Source organism: Silurus aristotelis (genome assembly GCF_946808225.1).
Source record: "Silurus aristotelis genome assembly, chromosome: 22".
In the NCBI taxonomy this organism is placed as follows: domain Eukaryota; kingdom Metazoa; phylum Chordata; class Actinopteri; order Siluriformes; family Siluridae; genus Silurus; species Silurus aristotelis.
In genome coordinates, this window is record NC_139595.1 from 1977235 (window position 1) to 1991817 (window position 14583).

General features: G+C 40.7%; 2 protein-coding genes across 2 annotated transcripts in view; both read right to left on the reverse strand.

The window, feature by feature from the left end:
* Positions 1 to 14583, reverse strand: part of fgf12a (fibroblast growth factor 12a) — a 176467-nt gene that overhangs the window by 62330 nt on the left and 99554 nt on the right. The window lies entirely within an intron of this gene.
* mb21d2 (Mab-21 domain containing 2) lies at positions 2576 to 11102 on the reverse strand. Its single transcript, XM_083525135.1, has 2 exons — positions 10655 to 11102; positions 2576 to 4773 (listed from the first exon to the last, which is right to left on the reverse strand). Exons 1-2 carry the CDS (start codon positions 10911 to 10913, stop codon positions 3503 to 3505), a joined length of 1530 nt encoding a protein of 509 aa, XP_083381261.1. The 5' UTR covers positions 10914 to 11102; the 3' UTR covers positions 2576 to 3502.

Sequence of the window (14583 nt, forward strand, 5' to 3'; positions counted from 1 at the left end):
AATGCCCTCCACTCTTCTGGAAAGATGCTCCACTACATTTTGTGGAGATTATTGTTTATTCAGCCACAAGAGTCTTAGTAAATTTAGGTACTGCTGTAGGTGAGGAAGTGAGGAACCCTGAGCTGCATTCAGCATTCACATTCATCCCAAAGGCGTTCAATGAGGTTTATAGATCTATAGCAGGAGATCTTCCACATACCTCCAACCCATGTAAAGCATATCTTTATGGAGCTGGCTTCATGCTGGAACAGGATAAATAATAGGAAAACTCCTATTTTAAGTGAAGGGAAAATTGAATGCTGCTTCATCCAAAGACGTCCAATACAATTGTGTGCCTCTATTTGAGGTAACAGTTTTGAGAAGCGATGCATATGGCTGAAAAAGTCGTGGAATAGCATCTATATTCCCTGAATTCTATGCTATTTATTTTGTATTTGAAGATTCACATCTCTATTCAAAAACAAGTATTTTCTACACAAGATTCTTTCAAAAGGTTAAGCAGATTAGCTACAAAGGTATAAAAAAATGCTCATGAATGCTCCAATTTCAAGGAGAGAAATTCAGACCAAATAGCTAGAGATGTTACTTTCATGTCTTTTGTGTGTGTATTGGGGTCCGAATGTCCCCACAAAGATAGGAATATCTAATCGGCCGGTTCACATGCTATTAAAGAAACTGGAGCTTTTATGTAAAAGGTTCTTTTTGGATGATGATGATGATGATGTTAGGGTTTTTAAAAATGAGCTCCATTAATATTAAACATCAATGGAAGGTTCTTACAAGCATGTGTGTGCATGAGTTTATCAGTGTTCTGGACCAAAGGTCAGCAATATCACAAGACAGAAAATGCAGATTCAGCAAGTATACAGAACACACCAAAGAGTCTGTCTTTGTATGTGTGTGTGTGTGTGTGTGTGTGTGTGTGTGTAAAAGAGAGAGAATACAAAGCACTTGCATTATGCCTCAGTAAGCAAGTTTATTACCTTTCCATATTTGCACACCAGCGTACACTAAACCCTTCACAAAAAACAAAAACCCTGATGACTCCTTCAAACCAGTATGATGAAATATTTTGTTTAACAGCAAGCACATGAGTAATGTCTGTGAAGTGAGACTATTAATAAATAATAGATTACGAAGTGAAGCATCAGAGAATGAGTCCGAATGACCCGGGAGCAAAGTAGAGGTAAGGATAAAGGGTTGCTAGAGATGCTTGGTCCCGTAAATAACATGTCGATTTCTAATGCTACACATGAATATTATCTGATATATTAAATGGTGGTGAAAAGGCTACATGGCAAAAACAGGTTTTGTGATTACAATTGTCAGCTGCTTGAAATTAAGGTTGAAGTTTTCTGTATTTTTTTAAATGTTCCCAAAAATAGTGGCTCATCCAAAGGGGCTGAGTAGAGCAAAGCTTACAAATATTAATCTTTATAAAGTTCCCATTTACTGATTCACACTGTATCCGATCTAAAAATTCACTGAATGCCAACGATTTTATAAGAATGTCACAATGTCCATTACTTAGGCCACGTCCACACGAATACTTTCTCAAAGTGGATACATTTGAAAATGTCATCTGCAATGTCAAGAAACCGATGACGCATTTCAGTTTTAAAGAGCTGGAAAGTAAATAAACGCCAGCTGGAAAGGATGCAGGTCGAAGCATCTTACGATTTGCGCATATGTCATACACAGACGTAAGTGTTTTCCGATGTTTCAGTGTGGATGAGGAACTTTTGGGAAACAATTGAAAGCGAAAGTGTGGATGTGGAGCTCTTTTAGACGAAATCGCTGATTTCAAATATATCAGAATTAGTGTAAACGTAGCATTAAGTGCACAGTCATATTCCAGTTCTCCCACTACCATCATTTGTAGCGTTATTACCAAAACCTGGTGGTCAAAAATAGGAACTGCAGCAAGCACTAATAGTGGCCAATTGAGGCAAGAGTTACGCTGCCCCATGCAGCAGGACATTTGATGACCAGGTTGCCAGGGTTACGCAGTAATACTCCACTGCTTTAAAAAAAAAAAAAAAGGCAGTGAAGTATTACTGCGTAACCCTGGCAACCCGGTCATCAAATGTCCTTCCTGCTGCAAACAAAGCAAAATTCTAAAGATAGGAGGAAGAATAGATAAGGAGACATGGATGAGAATAATATCCATTAATCAGAACTACATGAGCAATCACAGAGACTTTCACTCTTAGTTCCAGTTCAGAACAGCGCCATGTGTTTTGTGTGATATTAAAGGTTTGCTAAAATCTGCATCAACACCGATGGATCTTCCAGCACGTTGATTCCTTGCACACCACGAAGTGGGCGCACACCTGCTACATCAAACAAACATGTAAAAACTGATGCTACTAATTCCTACGCTGGATGTGTGTCCCTCAACTGCCTGCGATAGAAATTACTATCAAATGTAAAAGCATGATGACTTTATTTCGTTTAAGTCTATATTGTCGTTAAGGTTGCCACACCCCTCGGATTTCTATGGTTATGAGCCGCTGCTGCCACACTTTTCGCCACAAAGTGCAAGTTTCAATACACTTTGTGTAAAATTACAAAAAAAAAAAAACATTTTCTTCACAACACCAAAAACATACAATCATATACAATACCAAATCCCCACCCCAACTTTTTTTTTTTTTTAACAATAGTGGTAAAGTCATGGTTCGAATATTTTTCAAATTGCTCAAATTGTTTTGGATGAATGTTTTATGATGTGCATATTTTCATTGATTATGATGGTTGGTCGTAAATGTTGGCAGCGATTTCATTAAAAAATTAAATGACTATAGAAAAATGAAATTTCTTACATTTTTGATAGCAGCGATGCTTTGGGATTTTTACGCAGCAGACAAATATTACCGTTGCATCCTTTTGACTCGAACATTAAAAAAAAAGAAACATACAGAGTATATAAAAGCCTCTTTGCTGTAATTGTACTTTTCATTAATTGCACTTAAAGTTGTCTTTTGTGTGGTCTTCATTAGCCAGATTTAAAACAAAAAGAAAAAAAGCTTTTAACCTTTTTTTTTCGGACATACCATCATTGCGTAACAAGATGTTTTTTGTTCATCCGTAAAATAAACACAGAGATTGAACAGGAAAGAGAGCATACGAAGGACTAGCTAGGAAACACAGAAATCCTCTTCAGCTCTCAATAACGTAGAAGACGTTTACAGTATTTCCAGATGCTGCAGCAATTTCTTGCCTGAACATGGCAACCAAACAAAGAAAGAAGTAATTTTCATATACAAAGCATTACGCTGTGCACAGCACTTTTGTCCTTGATACCTCAGAAAAAAATTACTAAGAGTTCGTTGCTCCTAGAAGGCTTTAGAATGTTACTTGGACCCAAATTTAATTCAGCATTTGTCCCAGAGAACCTTTTCCACCAGCACACCACACACTCGACACGGGATCTCTGCATAACAGACAGGTTTACTGTGCACCGCACTTCCACTGACGGCATGGAAGAGCTTCCGGGTTTTTAGAAGAACTTATCATCGATACGGAAGTGCGGCCGTGAGACATCATCCGGGTTGATAAACACCGAAATAGACTTTCCTGGGTTCTCTGTGACTAGCTGCTGGAGCTTTTTCGCTAGCCGATCGTCAGGTTGTTGGTTATCAGAGGAGGTTGCGTCGTTTTGCGGAGAAGGCAGGCCAGAGGAACTTCCGCGCCTCTGCATTTCTTGCGTCAAGCGGTTAGCGCTCTTAGCTTGCTCGATGGTAGCGCGGAGGTGTTCCGCCGGGTCGGAGCGCACCAGGGCGAGTTTGCGGGCGTGAAATATTGCCGTCTCGTCGCACAGGTGCTCCAACATGTTGCACTGCGGGATAAAATAATTGGGGCAGCTCTTGTTGACCAGGCAGTGCTGCAAGTCATCGATGAGCCCCAACAAAAAGTGGGCGGCAAAGTCTTCTTGCCCCAAGTAGTTTGCTGGCAGTCGATCACAGGCCCATAGCATTATGCTGCGCAAGTGGTAGGGCCCAACAACCATAGGCTGAGCAAGCATCTTCACGATAATTGCCTTACAGACTTGGTATGCCTGCATGAGGCCTGGCGAGATACACTTCTTTAGCTGAACCTCACTGCGGGCGAAGGAGAGCCGCCATTCATTTTCCCTTCGACCTGAAACCGAGCAAGCAGGAAGCAAATAGAAACCACTTATAACCTCCTCTTCTGTGATCTTCCCATCCCAGAAGTGGTTCTCCATCAGCCAACTTTGAGCAACCGCAGGCCAACCTTTAAATGACACCACTGGTACAATGTCATACAGCATACGGCTGCTGCCCACGCCAAGGATCATGGAGAGGAGTGTGTTGTGGCGCTCCACACGTTCCACCCTGGGCATTCCTCTCTGCGGCTTGCGTTGCACCTCGGCTAGCACAAGCGCCACTGCTTCCTGGAACCAATCAGCCACCAGGGTGGGTGAAAAGAAGTAATTAGTAGTGCCGTTTATGTGGTCTGCCATCATGCAGCAGTCCCTCCAGCGTGTAATGGTGCCTTCGTCAAACAACCGCAGGCTCAGCCACGAGTGACCCAGTGCAGAATGGCGCATGTCAAGTGTGACGGGTTGGTTGCGATCGTGCAGCTTCAGCGCAGGCACCAGCAACGTGAAGGCCATGTCATAGTCTGAGCCGCGGTTATACGCTCCGAGTTCATCCAGATCCATGTCCACAACACCATCGCGAACTCCACCGGACAAAAGCAGGTACTCGTTAGCAACCGGCAACTTCTGGTCGAGCTTCTGCACCATGCCTGAGAGGGGTTTGAAAAGAGAAAAGGAAAGATTGGAATCGCAAAGTTAACAGGGGCGTAATGAACATGAACGTCTGCATGCTTTTCGACACTTTAGCCCACAAACTTAACGGCAAGCCCTACCACAACGTTCTTGAAAAAATGCAAAACCCGAGTTAGTGTTTCCAAAGAATCAATACAAGGACCTGAAAGAGAACACCAGTGCTGAGAAAAGGCAGACGATCAATATGGAAGGAACCTACAGTCTTCTACATTTGTCTGCAGTAAAAAGGCGTGGATTCTGTCATCCACAGATCTACAATAGATTTTAATAAATGAATGCGTAACTCTAGTGCTGTTTGTATGCACAAACATATTGCACCCCAGATGGCTGCAAATTTTAATGAGGGAAGTGGTAGCTCAGTTGTTAAGATGTTAGACTACTAATAGAAAGGTCATGAGTTCAAATACAGGTAGTCCTGACTTGCGATGGTTGAGACATTGAGACATTAAAGCAATTTGCCCAAAACTAATGTATAAACTTTACAGTAGATATGTACGTGGCAGCAAGCACGGGTTCACGAGTGGAGGGCGGAGCTTGTTGTCCGGCGATGCCGATAAAAAAAAGAGAGAGAGAAAAGAGTTAAAACTGGGCAAAAACACAGAAAAAGGATGCGCTCTAACACCAAGACAACTGAACTAGATCAACAGCTAGACGCAGGAGATGGGAACATCTTGACAGCCTCCCAACACCGCATGTCGTTTCGGTATCATAATCGTAAGATTAAAGAATTGTAAGTTGCCCCATTGTAACTCGTGACTCCTCATTGGCTGATGAGTAAGGCCCTTAACCCTCACCTGATCGATTGTATAAATAAGAGAATTGGAAGTCTCTCTGAATTAATAAGGGCATCTGCCGAATGGCGTAAATGTAATGTAAACTCCACAGGGCATAGGAATGGATTCAAATGTCGGATCAGACTGTTCGGGACAAAAGACCTTGGAGTTCACAAGCATTGATATAATCTATGAATAGACTTTGTATTCTATTACTAGAGTCCTTTTCCATTTCTCATTTCTGTCCTCCAAGCACTTTCCAACTGCCAGTGTAAGAATCACTGTAAGTCAGAAGATAATACTTTTTAACATCAGTGTGCACACGATGAAAAATAAATGACTGGCAACGTTGCATTAATGCGTACAGAATTGCAGATCGCAGACCTAAAACCTGAAATTTGTGCTGCTGAAATTCACGTATACCAAACAGAAGAAATTCAACCTGCATATTCATTCATCATAACCCAAACCGTAGTTTATATCAGGAAACACCGAAACACACTGACAACACGACTGACCATCATGTTTGTGAACAATTACAAAAGGACGTGCGATTCGAATGGGAATGAGGATGAATTAAGGATTTTTTGAGAAAAGAAATCCGATGTGTTGTTTGTAAAAAAACTTCCTGTTAAGAGCAACATTCGAGTCTTTTCACATAAACGGAGTTGATTAAGTGAAGAGTCTTGTGACAAAAATTATAAATCGGAACATTATAGTTATAACAAATCATAGCACTTCGGATACTTAAGTACATTTGAAAGTAAAAACTTTTGTACTTTTATTCAAGTGAATGTTTACAGGGACACTTTACTGGAGTCACATTTTACTGAGTGGATCTACTTTAATTCAACTACATGTTTTGTGTAGCGTATTTTCCGGACTATAAGCCGCTACTTTTTCCCCACGCTTTGAACCCCGCGGCTTAAACAATGAAGCGGCTTATAGATTATTCCTGGGTTTTTCCCGGTTTCACAAGCGTCATGCCGCCAGAAAACTGAGCCCCATAACGTTAGACCAATGAAATTGCATAACAGGTTCAGGTGAACCAATGAAACTCTTCATATTAAATCAGATCCCACTGAATCGGGCCGCACCACATCATAAATATGGATGATGTTCCTCTGACGTTTGACCTGCCGCTCACTCGGACTGTCTACAGGAAATGTGGATCATTCGTCACGCTGAAAACAACCGGGCATGAAAACACACTTCACCTGTGTTCTGAGCTGCACGGCATCGGGAGAAAAGCTTCACCGATGGTGATTTTTAAACGCACGACGATGCCAAAAGATAAACTCCCGAGCGAAATAGTTGTGAAAGGAAGGAGGAACACAGTGAACAATGACTTTCTTGGTAGGCTACTGTTTAGATACAAGCGTGTAACAGACACTGTCTTTCATTAAAGCCTGTGTGAAGTTCATTAGTTTCTGTGTGCGGCTTATAGACAGGTGCGGCGTATTTATGTTCAAAATTAAAATCTTTGTCAAATTCAGTGGGTGCGGCTTATATATGGGTGCGTTTGATAGTCCGGGAATTACGGTACTTCGTCCAGCGCTTAAAAACGGCAGACGGAAAAGACACGTGTTGGGGCGTGTTATGTTTTGCTTGGGCGCAGTACAGTTACGTGAGCGTTTTCAGGTGTTTGTGTGGATGAGCGACTTTTGGAAAACGACTGAAAACAAAAGTGTGGATGTGAAGCGTTTTTAGACTTCGAATTTTTGTGGATTAGTGTAGACGTAGCCTCAGACTACACAAGTCACCGCACAGAGCAGGAACAGCAATTTGTCTACGAGCTCATGAGTTTCGTCTGTAACAGGATAATGTGTGTCTGTTCTCAGTATAACAGCTAATCATACTCTGACTTTCTTAATGACTGAGCAGATCGGACTATTTCTGGAGTAAAACGAGTGAAAGCAGCTATGACTCCCTCTCTGGGACAACATTAGCACTACATCCTCAAAAATCCATGTCGGTACTGAACCTTACCAAGTGCTCTGAAATGTTATTGATCCTTATTGCTATTGCGTTTCCATGTGCTGGTTAAAAGGTTAACTGAGAATGTCTGAAGCGTACAGGAAGGAATTAAAGCGAAGCACGTCCACCTGGTGTTACGCCGAGATGCGCACAGTCAAAAGCGTTTTTTTTTTTAAAGATTTTATGAGAATAAGCTACTACAAGAACATCCTGAAGAAACCGTCTGGCCTTTTGAAGAGCTTTTCCGCTATCAAAGAATGTAAAGGTTATACAAAAGAAATCTTTCAGTCAAAACAGAATTATTTCTTCACAGGGAAAATCCCCTTGCACAGCGGGCCTCCTCCTCCCCGTCGATCCTTTCAAAGGCTTTCTCACCAAAGTGTTGTAAAAACACCCAGTGTCACTTTTGTTCTTCATCTTTGATTTAACTGCACCGCCAGCCAATCAGAGCGTGAGCTTTCTGAATTGAGCCGTACTGAATGGTTAAAATCGGGTGTCTGGGAACTGTGTCCATCTGTGTGTGTGTGTGTGTGTGTGTGTGTGTGTGTGTGTGAGAGAGAGAGAATGGGAAAGAAGGAGCTGTAGATCACTCTCACATTAGAGGACATGAGGTTCCCACAGATGGCTCCGTGCTGTCTCACTCCTTCTTGTCTGGGCTGAAGACCAAAAAAAAACACAGCACACAAGCCTATTTGGGTTGCCTCGGAAAATAGCCCGAGCGCTGATGGTGTCTAAAACCGACGCTCGTCGTGGTGTGTAGCTTTACTGAAATGATACTCAGCATTAGAAATTATATGTAGCAGGTTACTGAGGTTCGCTAAAGTCATTGCATGAAAGAATATCCGCGAAATTCAATTACTTATAAAAATACACATGAATATATGTAGAAACGCAAATGATCTACAGTTGAATTCTTGAATCAAAAAGAGCATAAATTTCCAGTATTTATGCTGTAACACGAATGACAGGTTCGTGTTGTTGCATTCATTCCGTCTTGGGTCGGGTGATACATCAAATATCGGTGATATTATTATAATTTTGTTGAATATTTATTCATAGAAAATTATTGAATATCAAATAACGTCGAATTCTTTTTTATTATTATCGGTGTGGCACAAACAGGCAAATTTCACTCTAATATTTAAGAAAAAAAAAAAAAGTGCTTTACCACTTGATTGCTTTTTGATTTATTTTGTTTCTTTTGTGTTCATTTATTAAAAAGTCATTAGGTCTAAATAATTTTTGTAATCTAAATAATCAAAACATTTATATATAAAAGACACCCCAATTTAATTTTTTTATAATTTAATAGCTATTGCAAAAAAAAAAAAAAAAAAAAAAAAAAAAAAAAAGAGAAACAGTAAATTAATAAAATATTTATTTAAATATGCTGCGCAGCCATTGTTCTGATATGTATTAATATAAAATATTAAATATATCATTAATATTTAATTATGCACAGAATTCTTTTATTAATTTGTGGCATTTAACGATGCATTAATACAATAACGTTTTCTTATATGAAAGGAATCTCCAAAGTCAGTGACATTTCATACCAGATTTCAGGACAAAGGAGGATGAAAATGAGCATTTCGAAACGGATCTTTTCCTCTCATCCGCATAATAACGGCGTGCTACACATAAAACAACGTTTTTTTCTCCAGAATACTTTCAAATCAAATATATAAATTTATCATCCAAAGAGAAAACATTGTGTTCATCAAACCTCCGCTGAAATCTTACTGACTGCTACAAAATACTGACACTTGAGACTCCTTCCATTCGGTTTGGAATCGGTACCTGTTTATACTTTTTACTTTTTTAATTACACAATTAATCATGTGTTACTGTATGGCGTTTGGCAGACTGACGCATCCAGAGCAACTTAGAGAATCATCCATAAATACATAGTTACTGGTTCATTATATACCAACACTAACTCAGGTCTAAACCTTTGTTGGGAGAGAAAATACACAAAAAATTATTTATTTATTTATTTATAAGCAGAAGTGATTATTTACGCAGGTCTTTAGATGTCGTTTGAAGACTTCCAGACACTCAGCTGTTTGAGTATGAAGTGTACATTTGTTCCACCACACAGGTGCCTGGGCAACAAAAAGTCTTGAAGCAGGTCTTCCTTCTACTCTAAGAGATGGTGGGACCAGGCATGTGGGAGCAGAGTGTTGTATCTATTAAAATACTGTAACAAGTAAGTCTTTGGATCTCCCACATCTAGAGACAATTTGATTTCATCATCTTTCCAACCCCCTACAACACCTCCCTGACTGTAACTGAACCAGATATACTTTCCTCATGTACACATTTCTGCATTTTATGGCCAAACACTGCATTAAAATTCACCCTCATCCCTTTTAGGAGGTAATAAACCATCCTGTCCAATCAATCTGCAACAGCTGTCACAGCACACGTTCCCACCCCACACTATATTCCACCTAGTACACGCTATACGTGCAATGCTATACCCACACTCTGTTTAGCGTTGCAGCGATTTGAGACGCAGCCTTAGTCATACTGCTCTTGGAGCGACAGTAAATCACAGCCATACGTCTCACACACCGACCTGGAGGTCCGGCTGTCTCTGGGTTTTAACTCGGAATCCAAAATAAAGAGGTTTTTACTGTGAAATCCGTTCTCGTCAGATCTTTACGTCCCTGCAGGCGACTGAATGTTTGATCGAATATATTGCAGAAAAAACTGTTAACACATGACTTTTTTTTTTTTTCCCAACAGAGGATTCAACATGTGGAAATGATCATTTGGATCCCCTGCAAGATAAACAAAGATTCTGAGAAAGTGGAAGGATGTGTTGGGCATCTGGGAAAGGGGATCAAATTTATTTGGGAATGATACAAATATTTTATTTTGTTTGAAAAGAGCAGGAGTGATTAAACTACATGTATAGTGACGCAATACTCGGGTTTATGCAAAAATATGCAAATTGAAATGTTAATTAAATATTCAATTGGCAACGCGCGCAGCGAATAATGATGTTGGGAGAATCAGTGTCGTGTGCATCATATTTTTTTTTTATAAATATATGATGCCTTAGACTGAATTCTTTCCTCACCGAGCATGGAGAAGATGAAGTCCTTGGCCGTGTGGATCTCCAGCGCGCGCTGGTCGTCGTACTCGCGCTGGTCGTGCTTGCTGAATTCCTGAATGAGTCGGTTCAGTTCGTCCATCCTGCTTCCGGACCTGAAATCGAGCTCCGGAGCGCAGGCGAGGCGGCTGCTGATGGTGGTGGTGGTGTTGGCAGCAGCGGTCGGGCTGCTGCTGCTGCTCCCTGATCCGCTCCGGCCGCTCAGCACAGGCGCCGCCATCTTCATTCACCATAGAAACAGCAGGGCCGCGTCTCCTCTCCGGTGCCCTCCTCTGCTTCATTCACCACCGTGCGCGCTGACGATGAAGATGATGATCCTCCTCTTCCTTCTCCCTCCTCTTCGCCGCCCTGCCCGAAGCCGCAGCGCACTGCGCATGCGCAACAGCCCGCCCGGCGCTTGTTGACGTCACAACATTTTGAATACGACTCTCATATCAGAAAGCAGATATGACGATTTGGATAGATTTGATCCAGCTAAAGCATGCTTAAAGAGATTCAAGTCAGGACATAGACACAAGCTGTACCTTTTGTGGTGCTTTAAATAAATCTGCTCTTCCTATTTTTTTTTTTATTACTTTGGATTGAATTTTCTACGTTTAAACTGTAACTTGCTTTCCGAGATTTCTCACTATTCGATTCTAAACTATGGTTTTTTTTATATAAAAAAAGGGCAAATGTGATGAGCACGTTATTATTCATCTTATTATTAATCTTAATTCTAAATCTCATATTCATCGTAGTGAATTCATCCGTTAAAACCTCATATTCATCATTTTCTTTTTAAACGGAAGTCCAGCGATATATCCTTAAAAGCTAAGGCTTATCCTTAGCCTTAAAGACAATAAAGTGGAGCTACTGTTTTGATCTATTTTGCGTTTATAATGGACTCATCGGCTGCATGAAGCTCATCGACACTGCATGACTTCATCTCATCTACTGTTTAATCGTTGCTCATTTCCAGGCCGCTAACTGGTTCTGAACACCATTAAAAGCTTCACACCTGCTCCATTGTTTTGCCCAGAAATACAAGTGTTACATTTAGGTGTTCAAATGAAAACCTTAGAATTAATAATAGAATGAACTTCTGTCCAATCAGAAATCATCAGCACTGTGTATTTTAATGATATAGTCATGATTTGTCTTGCAGGTCATCGGATTGTCTTGTTGCACCAAAGCGTTTTTTGAAGAATTCCCTGGAACGTCTGCTGAAGCAGTGTTGTTGGAAAAACGACACCAGGCAGTGGCAGTGGGATCCACATCAATAAAACTGTCTTTGCTGTTCTGGAGGCTCTGAAAGCCGCTGCCTTTGATACAGCAGGTGGTCTTTTGGGATGGAAGCTGTTCGACCTGCGTAGCTCAGCTTGAAGGAGTCGCATTCAGAACGTGAGCATCTCATTACTCATCATCCTGCGCATATTACATTACCTGAATCTAAACCCTTCAACCTCCACCCTCGAGAGGAAGCACATTGATTTTTCCACACTATAGTTACCTCATAATGTCAGTCAGTTCCTTACTCGATTACATTAACGTTGCTTTGTCTCGTCTAATGGTCTAATACACACCTTTTCCTATCTCCATCTCTTAGTCATTCTTCTTCACTCCTTTCTTCCGGGGTTCGGACCAGTTCAGGAGGTTTGTTCAGGATATGATTTGATCTAGAGGACGTTGGTGAAAACATCAGTGACATTTTGACGTGATTTGAGCAAAAGGTAGTGCAGGTAGAGCGCCTCCCAGGGGGAGGTGGCAGTGTGTAACTTCTACCGTCTCAGATTCGTCACGTTTTCCTTTTCAGAGAGACGTTTTGTGGCCCTTTTAAGTGGAGAATACATTTGGTTTTAAAAGTAATAAAACAAATTTGGGTAACTTTGCAGGGTTTTTCCTCAAAAATCAAAAAACAAACAAAAAAAAAAAACAAGAATCTGTTCAATACAATTTACTCTTTACTAAAAGGGAAAGGACACGATGAGGAGGTCGGATTTGAGTTCATGTGAAAACAAGAAGCCGAAACGTTTGCCTCTTTGGACAGTGAGCTACTGTAGTTAGTGTTTCTCCGTATTTGTGGCAGATTCCAGATTTTGTTGTGGTGTTGAAAAAAAAAAAGTATTTTGTATTAAATTGTTGGTGTGGTAGCAGGTTGTTGATTGCTTTCTGAGGCTCATTGTTATTTCTGTACTGCAATAAAACTCAACACTGTTTTCCCACTGATATTTATGGCTTTTCAGTAATATTTTCAGCTTCGATTTAGTAAGAAAATTTGAAATTGTCTAGCATACGGATGGTCCCCGAGTTACGACGATTCGCCTCATGATTTTTCGATTGTGATATGTTTGGTGATGTTTTTTTGCAGAAAGCAAACATCACAACGTCCACTCGTGTCCTGTCACATACATATATACTGTATAGTTTATGCACTAATGTACTGTAAATTGCTCTGTTTTGCTGAAAAATGTACTAGAATTTTTCTATTACAGTGGAACCCGGTTATCTCGCCCTCGGTTCCCTCGACAACCCTATTAAGTCGACGTTTTTGAAGTGGAACCGCCAAATTCTCGCTTTGTCTAAGCATTTTTTATCGGTTATGTTTTTTTATGTTGCCGAACCCTGATATCTCGAGCACAAGGGGGGGGAAATTTGCCATTTAACATCGGTTATCTCGGTGCAGCCGCAGAAGAACTCGCGAAAGTGGTGGAAAAATCACACCTTACAGCTGCTCCAGGTGTTGTATTGTATACTGGTGAATCTCTGCTGTTAGTTAGTGCTAGTGTTCGTAGTGTTAGTAGGAGCAGCCGGTGAGAGAGTGCCGGTGGGAAGACACGTACCGGGAAACGCATGCGCGATAACAACGACCGCCGTGAACCAACATATACCAACAATAACGGACAGTGAGAGTGTGGAAGTTTAAATAGAAGCTGGTGATGATGATAAACGAGCACCAGATGTGCGCGATTGAAGCCGGGAGCTTCAGAGAAAGCGGGCGAGAAAACACCTGACACGCTGAAGGGGGCGTGGCAGGTGGATTCCTGACAGATAAACATGTACTGTATGTGTTTTTATAACATGCCTTCATCAAACAAATCGCGGTAACGCTGTTGTGTAAAAAACCCTCCAAAAACACGTGCATGCACATTCTCATTTATTAACGCACATCATGTACATAAAGAAATTTCAAGCACGTTAATATACTGCCGCCATTTTGATTTTCGTTTATCTCGATCATCGGTTATCTCGATGCTTTTTGGCGTCCCCCTAGGACATCGACATAACCGGGTTCCACTGTATTTACAAATGACAGTACACTACCCCATGTCATGACTTTTTCAAGTTACGATGGCGTCATTAGAACTCAATGAGCACAGAGAGACACGTCAGACAACGCAGTACCAATAAACAAACAGAAAACCTGGTCAGAAGACATTCAGTAATAAAATGTAGTTTCAGCTTTATGACTGTTTTTAGTCTCAGCTGTTGGAAACGGCTTTAAGACATGTAGCAATGATACGTTGGTTCTGATCCAACAGAGTGTTGAGACTTTAGATATAGGAACTCTTTATTTTGTTCCTATTCTATTTTATATGCTGTTCACTGGATGGATAAAAGTTTGTGAATACCTGAGAATAAAAGATTGGTATGTGCTTTTTGAACATTTATTTCTCATTTGCTGTTCCATTATCCTCCACTTTTCTGGGTGGATGTTGTATTTTTTTTTTTACAGGTCTGGGTCTCCTAATTCAAGCGAAGGAAAAATGTAATGCATTCAAATACACCCTATACAATTGCGTACCTTGAAAAGCCAGGTGTCCCAATACTTTTGACCATACAATATAGTTTAGAGACACAATTAAACAGATTTTCAAATTGAAGTGTACACATATAATAAGAAATACTGTATAATT

What these genes read in the sequence shown, in the direction of transcription:
- mb21d2 (XM_083525135.1), bottom strand. Translation starts at nt 10,913, where the DNA reads ATGAAGATGGCGGCGCCTGTGCTGAGCGGCCGGAGCGGATCAGGGAGC. An exon ending in CTTCATCTTCTCCATGCTCG is followed by an intron (nt 4,774 to 10,654) that starts GTGAGGAAAGAA and finishes AACCCCTCTCAG; the next exon opens with GCATGGTGCAGAAGCTCGAC.